The sequence below is a fragment of the Mandrillus leucophaeus genome, unplaced genomic scaffold, assembly GCF_000951045.1.
Source record: "Mandrillus leucophaeus isolate KB7577 unplaced genomic scaffold, Mleu.le_1.0 Scaffold114, whole genome shotgun sequence".
Classification (NCBI taxonomy): domain Eukaryota; kingdom Metazoa; phylum Chordata; class Mammalia; order Primates; family Cercopithecidae; genus Mandrillus; species Mandrillus leucophaeus.
This window is the reverse complement of record NW_012099654.1, coordinates 260,711-277,706: the sequence shown is the minus strand read 5'-3', so window position 1 is coordinate 277,706 and position 16,996 is coordinate 260,711. Positions and strand designations below refer to the sequence as shown.

Below are 16,996 nucleotides of genomic sequence, written 5' to 3'. Positions count from 1 at the left end.
AGCCCTGAGTGACAGAGTAAGACCCTGCCTAAAAAAGAAAAGAAAAGAAGAGAGAAAAATTTAGGCTGCTATAAAATATATCTCAAAATAGTCTGGGAACATATACTGGTCCTATGCATGCATATCCTCCCACCAAAAGGCCATCTACAAAGAAAACATACTTTGCAATTCTAACAGAGAAGGTACTCTTGTACTAGGAATCTTGCAAGCTACCTCAAAATCAAATCACCAATCCTGTCCAAAGAAATAAAAAGATGCAAGTAATCTGTAAGTACTAAAAACAGAAAATGAAAATCAAAACAATTCAACTGGTTAAAATTACTGACAAAGAAATATAAATGATGAAACAAAAGGAAACAACACAACACTTCAAAATGAATTAAATGCCCTCAAAAGAAGCGTTTGAAAATAGGAAATATAAATATAAATTATAAATGTTTTAAAGTTATCATAAATTAACAAAAGAACTCAGGATTGAGTGACACCAGGAAAGAAATCAAGATGGCAAAAATAATCAGGCATGAAGACTAAATTGCAAGGTGTCCTTCGAATAAAATTACTGAATGAAAATTTAAAAAGGGATATTAAAGGTAGAAAAAGAACCAAAAAAATAAAAATGAGATAAAGAAAGAAGTAAAGATGTTTAGAGATACAATGGCTGGAATGTAAAACAGGCAAAGAAGATCCAATGTGCATAAAATAGGAATCCCTGAAGAAGAAAAGAAATAACAGTTAATATTTAAAATTATAATCTTTAAAAAAAAAACCACTTTGCTAGAGATAATATAAATTCTGAATCTACATTCTAAAAGGACTCAATGAGTACCAAGGCAAAACAATTGACCCATATCAAGAAATCCTGAAGCACCTTGCAAAAGTACTATATTTCAAAGATAAAATCTTCAGGGCCAGGCATCTTTCTTAATGCAAATACAATGTAAGCATTTCCTTTAGCCTGAAACAAGGCAAGAATACCCACCATCTTCACTAGTATTGAACACAACTGCAGTGATGGAATGCCCACCATCTCCACTACTATTGAATGCAACTGCAGTGATGGCACTAAACAATATAATTAGACAAGAGAAATTAGAGTTCTAGGAACTGAAAAAAAGGAAGTAAAACATCTCTATTTGCAGATCTGATTCATTCTCTAATTTAAAAAAAAAAAAAAAAAAAGATTTAGGCCGCTTGCTTCTGCCTCAGAGTTGGCGCTGTCATGGCCAGTCAGTCTCAGGGGATCCAGCAGCTGCTGCAGGTTGCTGAAAAGGGTGTCTGAGACCTGCAGTGAAAGAAACGGAGGCAGAAGCAGACCAAAGCAGCAGCTCAAGGTGAAATTGAATAATATTGCCTGCAAAGGGAGAAAGAGTTCAAGGCCAAGGAGGCTGCTGCCCTGGGATCCCAAGGCAGCTGCAGCACTAAAGTAGAGGAGACCCAGTAGAAGAGAACCATCCAGAAGTAGTTTAGGCAGAAGAGGGGTGAAGTCTTGGCCTTCTTCTGTGACATCTGGTAGTCCATTCCTGCTAGTGGTTAGAACAATGAAGTTAACCATAATATTAATTGTTTGGACCACTTTTAGTTACTTAATCAAAGAGAACAGAATTCAAGAACTTGTTACATGTTACTACTTGGTGTACTAATAATCATTTAAAAGCAAAGACCCTTTGTCATGCAAAAAAAACCCAAAAAAAAACAAAAAACAAAAAACCCCCAAGGAGGATGAATGAGGAAATTAACTCAAACAATAGAATTCAGTAAAAAAGAATATAAAATTTATCATTCAAAAAAAACCAATAGCTTTCTTACATACCAACATAATGAGTTCAAAGATATAAATAATTGAAGCAATTTTGATTTACCATAGCATTAAAAAAAAAAAAGACTAAAGACAAAAACAACTCTAAACAAATAGTTAACTCTAATTATTAGGCCCCATGCTACTGTATACCCCACAGAGATATAGTACTAGCAATTCTGAAGCAATAGTTTCTCTGCATTCTGGGACTCAGTAAAAATGTAAATAGATTGTGGAAATAGAAGTCGCGGTTCTTGTTTTCTTTTTTGTTTTTTCTTCTTTTTTTTTTTTTTTTTTTGTAGAAACAGGGTTTCACCATGTTGCCCAGGATGGTCTCGAACTCCTGGGCTCAAGGAATCCATCCACCTTGGCCTCCCAAAGTGCTAGGATTACAGGCAAGAACCACGGTGCCTGGCCAGAGCCACATTTCTTAAAGTTGAATAGGAAGTTACAAATATAAAAAGGAAAGAGGCTAGAAGGAACTCTGTGCTATACCACCAGAATTACAGGTGTCAGTAAAAACTTTGTTTTTTTACTATAGACAGAAAAAGAAATATGTATTAAATTTTTAAAAAATAAACATATAGTATATTATACTTTAGGAAAAACGAGTGCCTCACAAAGGGTAGGCCACCAAAGCCCCCAAAGAATCTACCTATGAACACTGAGCATGAAACCACTGCATGGGGGTGGGGGAGACATTAAAAACAATACTACACACTTAATTACTGTTACCAAGAATGTAACAAATTAATTCAACAGTCATTCAACAAATATTAAATACTTGCAATGAACAAGTATTCAATATTTTTCTTTCTAGTGTATTTTGGAAAGAGACATTTCAATTTTACACAGATATTGTATTCTTTACATTCCTTTTTGAGTACTTATTTCTTATTTGGAATTTTTAACAACATCCTATGTGGTTGGTGTTAGGAACTGTGCTGAGGGTTTTATATACAATAGTTCTTTCTTTCAACACAAACAGTAAATTTATAAATTAAATATTACAAACCCTACAAATCTGGAGAATAAAACTCTTAAAGAATTGGTACATATACTATGTGGCAGATGCTCAGACATTAAGCCAGTTCTACCTGATTCAAACGCTGCTGTTTTTACCTATGATATGCTGTATCCTGTCTGGGAAGACATGCACATATTATACAGACAGAGTTCATTCCCAGGCCACCCAATGAATTTCTCATAGTCTATAATGTAGCAGAAATGATGGTAAACCTCATTAAAATGAGAGATCTGCTTCTTGTAAATCTTACTGTTCTCCATGGTACTTACTCAATCTCCTGCACTTATAATAGAAAAAAAACTAAGTATTTTTTTAAATTATTAAAATCAAGTTAACCATAATATTAATAATATTGACTTCATATCTGGCAGATAGCATGCCTGTCATACAGAAGACAAAAAGGAATCAAATTGCTTTTCTCTGTTTTCATTTATAATCAATCTATATTTGGTTACCTCCTACGTCATGCCAACTATGCATAGAAGAAATGCAATAATGATTTCTGCTATACTACAGACTAACAGATATTTACTAAATGGTCTAGGAAAGAAACTAGAAGTATAATCTCCAAGTGTAAGACAATATTTTCAAAAATACATAGTGAAAAAAATCATGAAAAGAATTAAAATGTTCACTAGAACATATTCACTTAATCTAAGAAAAAGCTGTAAAGGAGAAATGAGGAACAAAAAGGCATGAAACATATAAAAGCAAGTAAAATGAGAGCTTCAAATTCAACTATATTAATAACAACATTAAGTGTGAATGGATTGAACATTCCAGTTACAGGCACACATTGGCAGATCAGATAAAAAGACAAGAGCCAACTACGCGCTGTCTATGGAGACATACTTTAGACGCAAAAATATAAACAGGCTGAAAGTAAAAGGATGGAAAAAGATATATAATGGAAACAGAAACCATAAAAAAGCTAGAATAGCAGGCAAAACAGACATTAAAACAAAAACTGTTACTAGAGATGAGGAACATTTTACAATGACAAAAGGAAGATTAAAAAAATTATAAACATATATGCACCAAACATCCAAGCTCCTAAATAGATGAAGTAAACACTGACAGAATTAAAGAGACTTCAATACCCTATTTTCAATAATGAATAGAACAAGTAGGCATAAGATCAGCAAAGTAGAAGATTTGAACAACACTAAAAAACAGATGTCTGATAAAACAGATGTCTATAGAACACTCCACTCAACAACAGCAGAATACACATTCTAATCAAATGTTTATTGAACATCCAGGATAGATCAAATGCTAAGCCATAAACCAATAGCTACAGCTACATGGGGCTAGTGCCTACTATATTAGATAGCTGCTATGCATAGATAGCACATACTCCCTGATGATAGCATCCTAAGATGACCTGGAATCCTTTTCCTCAGTAGTTTCAAAACATAAAAAGTGGGTACAAAAGCCCCATCTAAGATACTAATACACTAGTAACTCACATCCCCCATGAGTCACCTCTATTCCTTGATCTTACCATGTTAACCACTTAGCCACAGGTTAAACAAAAATATTTTTTTCCCAACTTGCCTTTTTTCAGATTCTGATGAAGAAACACTTAATGATCTAAAATTCCAAATGCAATCTTTCTCATTACATGAAAATTTTTGTTCTTCAAAAATAGGCCTGTGTGCCATTAATATTTATACCATTTTGAAATCAATAAATATAACTATATAAAATATATAATGGTAAATGATACTACATAAATAAAGCACATTTTTACTTCAAAGACATAAAAAGACATTACTTACTGTGCTTTTATCTTTCAGAAGTTTTTCAATTACTTCAATTAACATTTCCTTCTGCTCTGGATCAAGGCTAAAAAGTATAAAAAGAACTTATATTAATTTTTTCCCTTTAATTCTAGCTTTAAACAAGCTCACCAATTCAAGGATGTTGAGAAACTTTTAAAGAGGGAAAGGAGAGCAAGAATTATTATACGTTAGAAATAAAGAAAAAACAAACAACGTAAAATGGGATGGTTTTTCTCATGAATGTGTCCTAATCTTTCCCTCTAATATTGTTCATATGAACTAAACCAGATATCAATGGTTTAGTTAAGAAAGTACTGAAAGAATAAGTTCACTTCTAAAAGAGTTGGAAACTTTCAAGAAAGTAACTAAGTAGATAAAACCACAAACTCTTTTTTCAAATGGGAGGAAAAAAATAACAAGACAGCAGTCATTATTTTACTATGGATACATACTTGCCAAAAACAAATATGGAGAATTTCCAAATAAGAATTTTATATCATACTAGTTCACAGATAGAGACATGCATATCTGCCAACTAAAACTAAGAAAAATAAGAGGTAGTAATAAGATTAAAACATTTGAGATAGAATACTAACAGACCATAAGCTCAAGGCAAGGAGAGGCAAGCATTGAGGCTGAAATATACTGGAGCCCAGTGATAGGACTTCTAAATCATTACAGTGAGCATGCATCTTATCCCATAAGTTTATAAGGAGAAAAGGTGAGTGAGAAGCATGATAAAACTTTGTCTGACAGTTAACACAGGAAAAAAAGTTTTCACTTTTTACAAACACATATATTTATTATTAAGCATTATAATTATCTGGACAAACTTTTTAATTCTTTCAAATTTCAGCTTAAGTCTTCCTTCTCAAAGCAGTATTTCACTACCAAACCCATCTCATTACATCTTTACTTTCTGGTAACAAAATATGATAGGTCCCTGTCCTATCAAAGACATTGCTAGTGTACCTTTGTATATACATATATATCAAGTGCTAATATCTTATTCAGTTATAGATTGCCTTTAATTATGGCATGTCTTTGATTTTCTTCTGCAAATACATGATATGCTATTCATAATTAAGTGCCACATCCTCTACTGTTTTCATACATCTAAATACACCTAGCATGATACTGTGAATACAACATCAGAAACAGAAGAGAGTCTCAAAAAGCTTGAGGAATAAATGACAGCCGAAAATAATACCAAATTGTTGTAGATAATTCTATTTGGACAGTAAATTTTCCACAGAGATCAGGGCATTGTGCAATATTGCGTAACATTTCTAAAATATCACACAGATATGGCATAGCACTATATTTCAAATCACTACACTTTTTTAAATTACTTAATAAAATAGCTCTGGAAAAGAATTAGACAAGGAAGGGAGCAGCAGGAACAACGATAGAAGGGAAAACAAATATAAGTGAGTTGAGAGGATCACACGCTTAAGATTCTACCGTAAACAGGAAAAACAAAATCTCAATTTTCTAATAATACAAGCATATGTGTACATGAGATAGACTATACAGATGAGAATTCAAATTCTGATTATTCTTAAGTTGTAAAATCTATAAATTATCACAGGCTCTAACAGCCTCACAAATAAAAACCTGCATAGCATCTCTACAGCCAAAACAAAATTAAAGATGTGTAAGGAACGTTTGCAGCCGGGAAAATACCATCATACGGTCACTGGATTTACTTAGTATAAGAATGGGCTAGCTAAAAGAGCTACTAAAATAAGCCTCTGTGGTCTACAACATTCCATGTAACATTAGAGATCTTTCGTATATTGTTAACAATGCACCTACCTGTATAATTTTTGTATTGCATGGGCTGCATTCTTCCTAACATATGGTGATAAGTCAGCAGAAGCTTCCTTAATAGCAAGCATCATGATAGGTACAATAATTGGCACTCTAATACTTGACAGAACTCTCAAAGCACTTGCACGAATTAGTTGGTTTGGGTCCTAAAAACAGTGCAAAAATATTCACCAAATTTTCAACTTTACAATATTTCAAAGACATCTTTAAGATGTAGTTAATAGGTGCTTAAAGGGTGTTACAGAACAATAGCAAAAGAAAGCTACTTAATTTAAAATGAACAACTAGTATATGGGAAGGGGAAAAAAAAGACAGAAATAAATAAATGTTTACTTCTTTAATAATGTTTTAAATAAAAGTAATAGTTATAATTCTAGTTGGTCATTTATTACTAAGTATGCTGGGTTATTATACTTAAATAATAATAAAATGCTGCAGGTCATCAATTTCATGTTTAAAAATGTCTGATAACCCCCTTCGCACACTTTCAACAACTAGTATAATGATAAACAGTTCTTTGAAGCATGAAAATAATTATATTGAATATAAACAAACATACAGAAGCTGCAACATATACAGCAAGGTTTCAGTTGGTTGTATAAATTATTTTCTAAGTGTATTGAGTAGGCACTATAGGAGGCCTTTAACTCTTTGAAGACACTACTGTGCTATTTAGTGGATTATTGCTCCACTTCTTTAAATGACACACTTTCAACTCTGCAGAAACCTTGTAGCTATTTGTCTACCCACTCCATATTTACCTTCAGAGCTCGCTGAAAAGTGCTTATGGACAGGAGGGCAAGATCCTGCTGTTCTTCAGCATATCGAACCAGGTAAACATATACCAACTTCTTGATCTGTTAAAAAACAATCATTTATTTGTAGCCAGAGTGAAAATTTAAAACTCAGTATTTGCTATACCAAAATCCATGCTCAGTTTTTCTCAAGTAAATAACTGAATCTGGTCACATCTTAGATTGTAAAATAAAAATAATATTTTGTGGGATAATAAGTAGCAACAGAAAAAGTCTTTAAAGTAATCATTTTAATAGTCCAGTCCACAATAGCAATAGCCTATAAAAGTGCCCCTACCTCTTGAAGGGAATTAAAAATCCCTCAGCAGATCTCCTATAAGAATATTAACTAGGTCGGGCGCGGTGGCTCAAGCCTGTAATCCCAGCACTTTGGGAGGCCAAGACTGGTGGATCACGAGGTCAGGAGATCGAGACCATCCTGGCTAACACGGTGAAACCCCATCTCTACTACAAAATACAAAAAACTAGCCAGGTGAGGTGGCGGGCGCCTGTAGTCCCAGCTGCTTGGGAGGCTGAGCCAGGAGAATGGTGTAAACCCGGGAGGCGGAGCTTGCAGTGAGCTGAGATCTGGCCACTGCACCCCAGCCTGGGCGACAGAGCGAGACTCCGTCTCAAAAAAAAAAAAAAAAAAGAATATTAACTAAATTGTATAAATATTTTCAAAATGAGGGATGAAAATAAAAGAAAGAAGCTAGGCATGGTGTGCACACTTGTAGTCCCAGCTATGCAGGAGGCTGAGGCAGGAGGATCACTTGAGTCCAGGACTTAGAGGCCACCCTGGGCAACATAGAGAGACCCTAGCTCTTTAAAAAATAATAAGAAAGAATTTAGGCCCCGACCACTAACTATATGTTACGGGAACTTGTTTCCTCATCTGTTAAAAGAGTCCAGAGCCCTAACTCTGATTTTTATGGTAATACTCACATTTCAACATGCATTACATGATATTTTCAGTCCAGTAAGAATAATGTGTGACTATTAATACCAATTTAACGTAATAAAAATTCAGAAAGACTGGATGTGTGTTCTGAAAACAGTTTTTTGGTTTTTGATTTTTTTCTGAGACACTGTCTTGCTTTGTCGCACAGGGTGCAGTGCAATAGCACAATCACGGCTCACTGCAGCCTGAACCTCCTGGCCTCATGCCATCCTCCCACCTCAGCCTCTCCAGTAACTGGAACTACAGGCTTGCATCACCACACCCGGATTTTTTTTTAGTATTTTATAGAGACAGGGTCTCCCTGTGTTGCCTACCCAGGCTGGTCTCGAACTCCTAGGTTTAACTCGTCCTCCCACCTCAGCCTCTCAAAGCACAGGGGTTACAGGCATGAGCCATTGTGCCCAGTCTTGAAAACAATTTTTACAGGCAATTTAATCACTAAGTTTACACAAAATTATGAACAGAAAAAAACAAAAACTAGAATTTGAGTTGAAATGTATCCATTGCTTCCTTCTAGCACTATTTATAACCTGTATCTACCTTCTCAAATATCTTCACATTCCTGATTATCCTTCAAAGATACCAGCATAGTATATACCTAAAAGGTATGTACTTAGCCAGGCACAGTGGCTCACGCCTGTAATCCCAGCACTTTGGGATGCTGAGGCAGGCAGACTGCCTGAGTCCAGGACTTCAAGACCAGCCTGGGCAACATGGTGAAATCCCATCTCTAGTTAAAAAAAAAAAAAAAAAAAAAAATTAGCCAGGCATGGTGGCATGTGCCTGTAGTCCCAGATACTTGGGAGGCTGAGATGGAAGAGTCACCTGAGCCCGGGAGGTCAAAGCTACAGTGAGGCAGGATTTGCCACTGCACTCCAGCCTGGGCAACTAGACAGAGACTCTGTCTCAAAAATTTTAAAAATTAAAAAAAAAAATTTTTTTTTAATTTATATACTCAAAGAACACAGGAAATGAGGAAAAAAGTTGGCGATCACTGGAATTGGTGCTGGAAATATAAAAACAGTACTATACTGGATCGTATTTCGAGTCATACTGATCAATCTGGACTACTTTAGAGACAACTGCCATGACCTTCCTTCCTTGTACCCTAATTTCTCATGAAACATAACAGCTTTAAGTTCCTCTGCCATCCTGTTTGCTCCTTCCTAAACTCACTCCAATTTTTTTCAGCGTGGTACTATAAACTGCAAATAAAGTCTAAACAGAGCGAACTAGACAAGAACTTGCTCCAGATGAGGTACTTCCACCAATACAACTAATTCTTCATTAAAACCATACACCTTTTCCAAATGTACTGCTGACCAAATCAAAATCAAACTATCCTCATGGAATTTTTAAAAAATTCCTTTAAATGAAAGGCAAAATCTTCCATTTATCTAAAGAAATTGTCAACGATTTAGATTCAACGCATCTTGGCACCCTGTTAAGATAATTTGATATGATAATTTCATAATCCAACCTATTTCTCAATTCATAAGTACAAATGAAAACTTAATGAGAAAACAAACTTTGTACATCTTCATCATTGATAAAAATGTTAAACACAACCATTTTAAGTTTATATCAATCCATTAATCTATACTATATGGACTGAGTTATAAATGAAATGAAAATCTTTTTGCCAATTACTCTTCAATGTTGAATGGCTCCACAAAACCTTAAAACAAAATCTAAAGCTCTTAACCTAGTACTTAATACAGTTTATAATCTGTTCGAAACCTCCTTTTATAGTCAAACAGAAACAGCCCCAAATATAACTTGCACTTTTCTCTCAATCTCCACTCAGGTTATCCTAAGTTATCCCGCGTCCCCAGGTTCCACTTACTAAAATCTTCCACAAGAGCAAAAATTAAACAATAAAGAGTCCTAGTAGATGAACAGTAAACAAATGACAGTTCATCCATGTAAATATACTATTCATCCACTATACAAAATTAAATAAATCTGTAGGACATTGAAAATATGTCCTTGTGGCCAGGCATGGTGGATCACACCTGTAATCCCAGCACTTTGGGAGGCCAAGATTTGTGGATCACCTGAGGTCAGGAGTTGGAGGCCAGCATGGCCAACATGGTGAAACCCCATCTCTACTAAAAATACAAAAAACTTAGCTGGGCATACTGGCCCATGCCTGTAATCCCAGCTACTCGGAAGGCCGAGGCAGGAGAATCACTGGAACCCGGGAGGCGGAGGTTGCAGCAAGCCAAGATCACGCCACTGCACCCCAGCCTGGGTGACAAAGCAAGGCACCATCTGAAAAAAAGAAAAGGAAAGAAAGGAAAATACGTCCTTGAAAAAGGCTTTTTTTTTTTTTTTTAAAGACAGAGTCTCGCTCTGTCACCAAGGCTGGAGTACAGTGGCGCAATCTCAGGGCTCACCGCAACCTCCGCCTCCCAGGTTCAAGCAATTCGCAATTCTCCTGCCTCAGCTTCCTGAGTAGCTGGGATTACAGGCACGCACCAATACGCCCAGCTAACTTTTGTATTCTTAGTAGAGATGGGGTTTCACCAAGTTGGCCAGGCTGGTCTTGAACTCCTGACCTCAGGTGATCCACCTGCCTCGGCCTCCCAAAGTGCTGGGATTATAGGTGTGAGCCACCGCACCTGGCCTAAAATTTTTTAAAGGTGTAAAACAGTATGCATTGTATGATCTCACTTCTGTATTAAAAAAAATAGATGCCCACATACTGTATTTCATGCAGTCTAAGATAGACCACCAATTGTAAAACATACCATTATGTTATGGGCCACAAAGGAAAGAACAACAACAAACGAACAGAAAACACCACCCATCGTAATCACCACCAGTTGTTAAGTTAAATCCCAACTGCAGAAACTTTAAAATAGCAAACATATGTCTTAGAATGGACATAATATAGTAATAATAGCAAATCCTTATTTGTAGCATTAACTACATGTCAGACACTGTTCTAAATGTCTTACTTAAATTAACTCATTTTATCCTCACAACTCAACAAACAAGTATTTATTCTTACTTTATAGATAAGAAAATGAAACACAGACAGGGTAAGCAAGTTGACCAAAGTACTGTATCTATTAAATAGAAGAGCTAAGATTCAAGCCAAGTAAGCACAAAATTCAGAAATCTATACAATAAAATGTTAATAGTCACTATCTCTGTGCGATGGTATTAACCAGTGACTTTCACTCTTTACATCTTTCCATACTATCTTAAAAGGAATATTAATTACTTTGGGTTCAGATAAAACAATAAAGGTATTTCACAGCAGGGGTGAATCTCATCTTTCCAGATGGCCTTCAAAACAAAATAATAGTGCTGTGATTCTTATAATACTTTAAATTCTTTAATTATAAAAAAATTTCAAATTGGTAATATTTTTAAGTTCCCACATTCCTCAGAGAGATGCATTTTTTCTGTGGCCTTGGCAACACGTAGCCACAACTGTTTTAAACCTGTTCAACAGAGCAATAAAAAGGCACCTGAATGAACAAGTTTTCTCAAGTCAACCAATCTGTGACAGCCTCTTGCTTGTGAAAGTTAGCCAGTCAGGAACAACTGCACTCCCATACACCCACCTCTGAGTGCCAATCAATCAAGAGCAGTCTCACCCACATGACCACACATCTACAGATGATATCAAACCACTTAGGACCCTGAAAGTCCATGAATCCCTGAAGACTGTCCTTCCCAATAATCCACAATAATATCAGCCATCTCTATGTCCAGAGAAACTGTGCCTAAAAAGCATAGTTGTCCCTTGCTATAGTAAGCAATAGTCTTGTTTCAGATATCATCCTTCAAAACAACCTACTGAAAAGTTCCAAGACTAGTTCACTGAGGCCTCATATAGCCTTCATTTACGTTTTATTCTGTCTTTTTTTTTTTTTTTCAGACAGAGTCTTGTTCTGTCTCCTAGGCTGGAGTGCAGTGGCACGATCTCAGCTCACTGCATCCTCTGCCTCCCGGGTTCAAACGATTTTCCTGCCCCAGCCTCCCGAGTAGCTGGGACCACAGGTGCACGCCACCACGCCCAGCTAATTTTTGCATTTTTAGTAGAGACGGGGTTTTGCCATGCTGGTCAGACTGCTCATGAACTCCTGATCTCAAGTGATCCACCCGCCTTGGCCTCCCAAAGTGCTGGGATTACTGGCGTGAGCCACCACACCCAGCAGCTTTCATCTATGTTTTTCAATTGCTAACATTACAATTACAAAATTCAGGAAATGTAACATCAATGCAATCCTATTATCTAATAAATAATCCCTATTTAGAATTTCTCAATAACATCCTATATTTATAGTATTTTTCCTGATCTGGGATCATGCAACATATTTAAGTTTTCATGTCTCCTCAGTCTTCTTTCACCTGGGAAAGTTCCTCAGCCTTCGTTTTTTTTTTTTCTTTTTCTTTTTCTTTTCTTTTTGAGACGGCGTTTTGCTCTCGTTGCCCAGGCTGGAGTGCAATGGTGTGATCTCAGCTCACCGCAACCTTCGCCTCCTGGGTTCAAGCGATTGTCCTGTCTCAGTCTCCTGAGTAGCTGGGATTACAGGTGCATGCCACCACGCCCGGCTAATTTTTGTATTTTTAGTAGAGATGGGGTTTCATCACATTGGTCAGGCTGGTCTTTAACTCCTGACCTCAGATGATCCACCCACCTCGGCCTCCCAAAGTGCTGGGATTACAGGCATGAGCCACCGTGCCCAGCCTAGCCTTTCTTTTCTAAAAGTATCCTTGTCATTCTGGCTAGTATTAACATTAATTAGGAAATACAGAATATGAAAGGAAAACTGCCTGCGACAGCTTTTGTTCTTCACCTCAATCTGCTGTAACTTTCCAGCCAGAATTTAAATGTGAGGCCCTACATCTACATTACATTACTTGTTTAATTCTCATACCTATCCTAGGTACAATTATCCCCCTCTCAAAGATGTGGAAAGTAAGGCTCAGAGGTTTATATAACTTGCCCAAAGTCACAGAGCTAGCAAGTGGCAGAATCAGGATGCAAACGGGCATGTTCCTATCTACTACATGTTGTGGCCTATGACGGCAGTCCTCAGGTATGTCTATTAAGGTACCCCAACAAAAGAGGAGACAACTCTTCCCCAAAGAGCATCTGAAAACCTAGTGTAAATTAAACCATTTAAGAATAAAAAGTCCTTAATAGAGGCTCTTACCTTTTAAGGCAGGAAAAAAATCATATTTTATTTATAATATATACATTTATAAAAGAAGAATGCTTTAAATCACTGTTTTTTTAACCCCAATTGCACATCTTCTCATTTGAAAACAACATCATTGTAGTAGTATTATAAAAAAATCCAACAAGAAATTTACAACTGTAGTAAAAGGTGGTAATGACTTCATTCCATAGATCCCCATCTCTATTATCAATGTACTTTCCATCTATATTCACAAGTAGACTCTTTACACTTTCTTGGTTTAAATTAGTGCTTCTCAATCTTCAGAATTTTTCAAACCCAAAATACACATATTTGTGAAACACTGTTCCTTTAAATGATGACTTGGAACCAAGTGATGTTACACAAGAATACAAAAAATTGGTTCCAAAAATAGATGATACTAGTTTATAAGATGGAAACCAAATGATTCAAACTATAATGTTTCAGATTATATTTAAGTGTAAATATAAGTTTTTAAAATTCTTAGATCACAGTTTTAGAAGCACTTCTCTATTTGAGGATAGGATAGATAACTTTTTCCTCAACTAGATTTAAAGTTCCTAAGAATACAGCAATGGTAGAAAGCAATTAATACATGGTTGACTGATTAACAGCAGTCAATATATCAAATATATATCGATGTATCAGCAGTTGATTGATTGATTAACAACACTTTCAATATATCAAATCAACACATAATATGTATTTAACTAAGTAATTTCTCCCATCTGCCTGGGAGTGAACATGAGACTATTTAGTACAACCACCATTCCTTATTCACCTGCATATTACAAGGACCTATCACATTGCTTGACATACAGTAAAAGATCAGTACTCATCAGCTGGATCACATTCCAGACCAACTGTAGACTGAAAAAAATTAAGACATTAGAGTACTCTATCTAGGATCTAACTTCCCACACCAGTGGGTATAATTTATTGAACAGCAAAGTATAGAAAGACACCAACATACTATGAGGAAAACAACAGTCATTGGAAAGAGTCCCTCCAAAGCCTTTAACTTGTTAGTTTGGTTGTTTTTCTGGTGTATGTGGGTGTGTGGGGAGAGGTGTGTGTGTGTTTGTCAGTGGGTGGGGGTGGCGGTGTGGGTGTGTGTTTAAAGAGAGATAGGGTCTCACTCTGTTGCCCAGGCTGGCCTCAAACTCCTGGGCTCAAGAGATCCTCCTGCCTCAGCCTCCCTGGTAATTGGGACTCTAGGTGCACACCAACACAGCTGGTTTGGTTTTTTAAAATTTTCTTTTAAAATACTCTTTCTCTTTACTAATTATATTCAGATCTCACTCTACAGTTCTCTGGAAAGTTTTGAGGAAGAATGGGCCCAGTTCTCCCTCATCCCCTTACAATTTATTTCTCAGCAATACCTTTATTCACCAAGTACAGCCAGCTTTTAAAACTGGATTATGAACTCTAGAATATATCACAGAGTTTATATTGGCAATACTGAAACATTCAGAACCACAGCTGAGCTAGCAGGCATTGCTATAATTACTCACTATTGGAGAAGGATTTCTGTGACTGTTATGGCAAAAAGCATAACAATATTAAATCACAGAAGGTTGCAAAACACTAAATTTGTTCTACTTCTGTTATAAGAATCAATCAATATTGACCACAAGAGGCCTATGCACTGACAGGCTGCAGGTGTGCAAAGAAAGCCTACCTTCCCTGAAACCATTCTGTGACCAGAAATGGGAGTAGTTAAAGCTCCGTGACTACATCATTCTCTGATCGGTTACTTTCATTCAATGTTATAACACTCCTTGCTGTAAAGCTAATCATAGCAGAGCCCCAGTAGGCTGGAAGAACATAGACAGATCTGTTTAATTAACTTATCAATACTAGTACATCAAACTTCATGAGTTATTGACTAAACCTTTGATTATTTTTGTACTATAACCACTGATTGCTTACTAGGTCACTTTTGGTATCATTTGACATTTAATGGTAGATGACGTACAACTCACCTGTGTGTCTAAAGTAGCATGTGCTTGTAAAAATGGAATTTTGCACTTGAGAGGAATGAAACATTCAATTTCTGAACATAAGTTTTAAGAAATTTATGTCAATTTTCCCAAAACATTAAAGGCTTAAGCATGTTTCAAAAAAATAAAATAAACAAGGTATTTAAAGAAGGAAAGAAATCCAAAACAAATAGACCAATAATTATGTTTATATTGACATTTTTGTAACAGAACATTAGTCAGCATACCAGAATCTAATTGTAAAGGGAAAATATGAACAAATGGAAAAGTTCTCCTACTGATAACTATTTGAATAGTAAAATAGTTCTGAAGGAACAATAATTAGTATGGAATTTTCTGTTTACAACAAGAACTAGAAGTCCTGAGGGAACTAGCCAATTTACCACCAATTTCTAAGGACTTGGTCATTTCTACCCATAACTAAAACATTAAAAAAAAAAAAAAAAAAAAGCCAATACCAGGTACCTCCCAAAGGATGGCTAATACCAGACATTGATAAGGAGTCAATAATATTAAGAAAGAAAAGAGAGGAAGGAATCATCAAACAGGAAAGATGGCGCTGAATGGGCTAAGATGGGTTCTGAAGCCAAGCAGCCTAGCTTTGGATTCTGACTGCCACACACTGGCTGTGTGACCTTGATCAGCTAATTTAACCTCTCTATCATCTTGTCCTCAAACATAAAACACAAGTAATGACAGAACCAGCCCCACAGGGTTATTTGTGAGGGTAAAATGAGTGGATCTATGTAAGGCACTAATAACCTAGGTCAGACAGGTTTTTTTAATATTAGCAATTATTCCTATTGCTACTGAGAGACTCTATTCCTGATAACATTAAGACAAGCTTCACCTATGCCTCATAATTTTTCTAAGTTAAATGTTGATTTTTTCCAGATATTTGGACTTTCTTATACCATAGGCCATAAAACTAATAAACATATCAAAGTAGAAGTTCAGATAGCATGGCCATAAGGTTATCAAAGGGAGAGTAGCTTAAAATTATCAATTCAGAATTATATATGGCAATAAGCACATAATGTTTAATAAATATCTACTAAATTAATCGTAAGTAAAATTGATTTTACTCAAGAAATCTACAATCTACACAGATTTCTTCCATTAATTGGTGTTCTAGAAAGAAAGTATGGTTTATCAAGTCATTTAAATCCAGTATTAATTTAATTCATAAACTGGCCACAACAATACAAGTGTTTTGATTTTGGTTTATCCAATTTAGTGTAATTGAGTTTATAACAACTATTTCATTTTGATAGAAAAATTCATCTATCTGAAATATAGAATGCACTTCCTATTTAATGAAAAAAATTAAGGGCTGGGCACAGTGGCTCACACCTATAATCCCAGCACTTTGGGAGGCCAAGGCAGGAGGATCACCTGAGCCCAAGTGTTCAACACCAGCCTGGGCAACATGGAGACGTCATCTCTACAAAATATTTTTTAAATGAGCCAGGAGTAGTGGCACACACCTGTGGTCCCAGCTACTCAGAAGGCTAAGTCAGGAGGATCACTTGAGCCCAGGAAGTGAAGGCTATAGTTGTGTTCATGCCACTACAGTCCCAAAAAAAAAAAAAAAAAAAAAAGCCAATACCAGGTAC

General features: G+C 35.9%; 1 protein-coding gene across 1 annotated transcript in view; it reads right to left on the bottom strand.

The window, feature by feature from the left end:
- The window catches only part of AP3B1 (adaptor-related protein complex 3, beta 1 subunit), a 328,165-nt gene that overhangs the window by 227,053 nt on the left and 84,116 nt on the right, over positions 1–16,996 (bottom strand). The window contains 3 exon segments of the mRNA XM_011996198.1: positions 4,604–4,670; positions 6,425–6,585; positions 7,201–7,296. Coding sequence (XP_011851588.1) covers positions 4,604–4,670; positions 6,425–6,585; positions 7,201–7,296 — 324 coding nt within the window.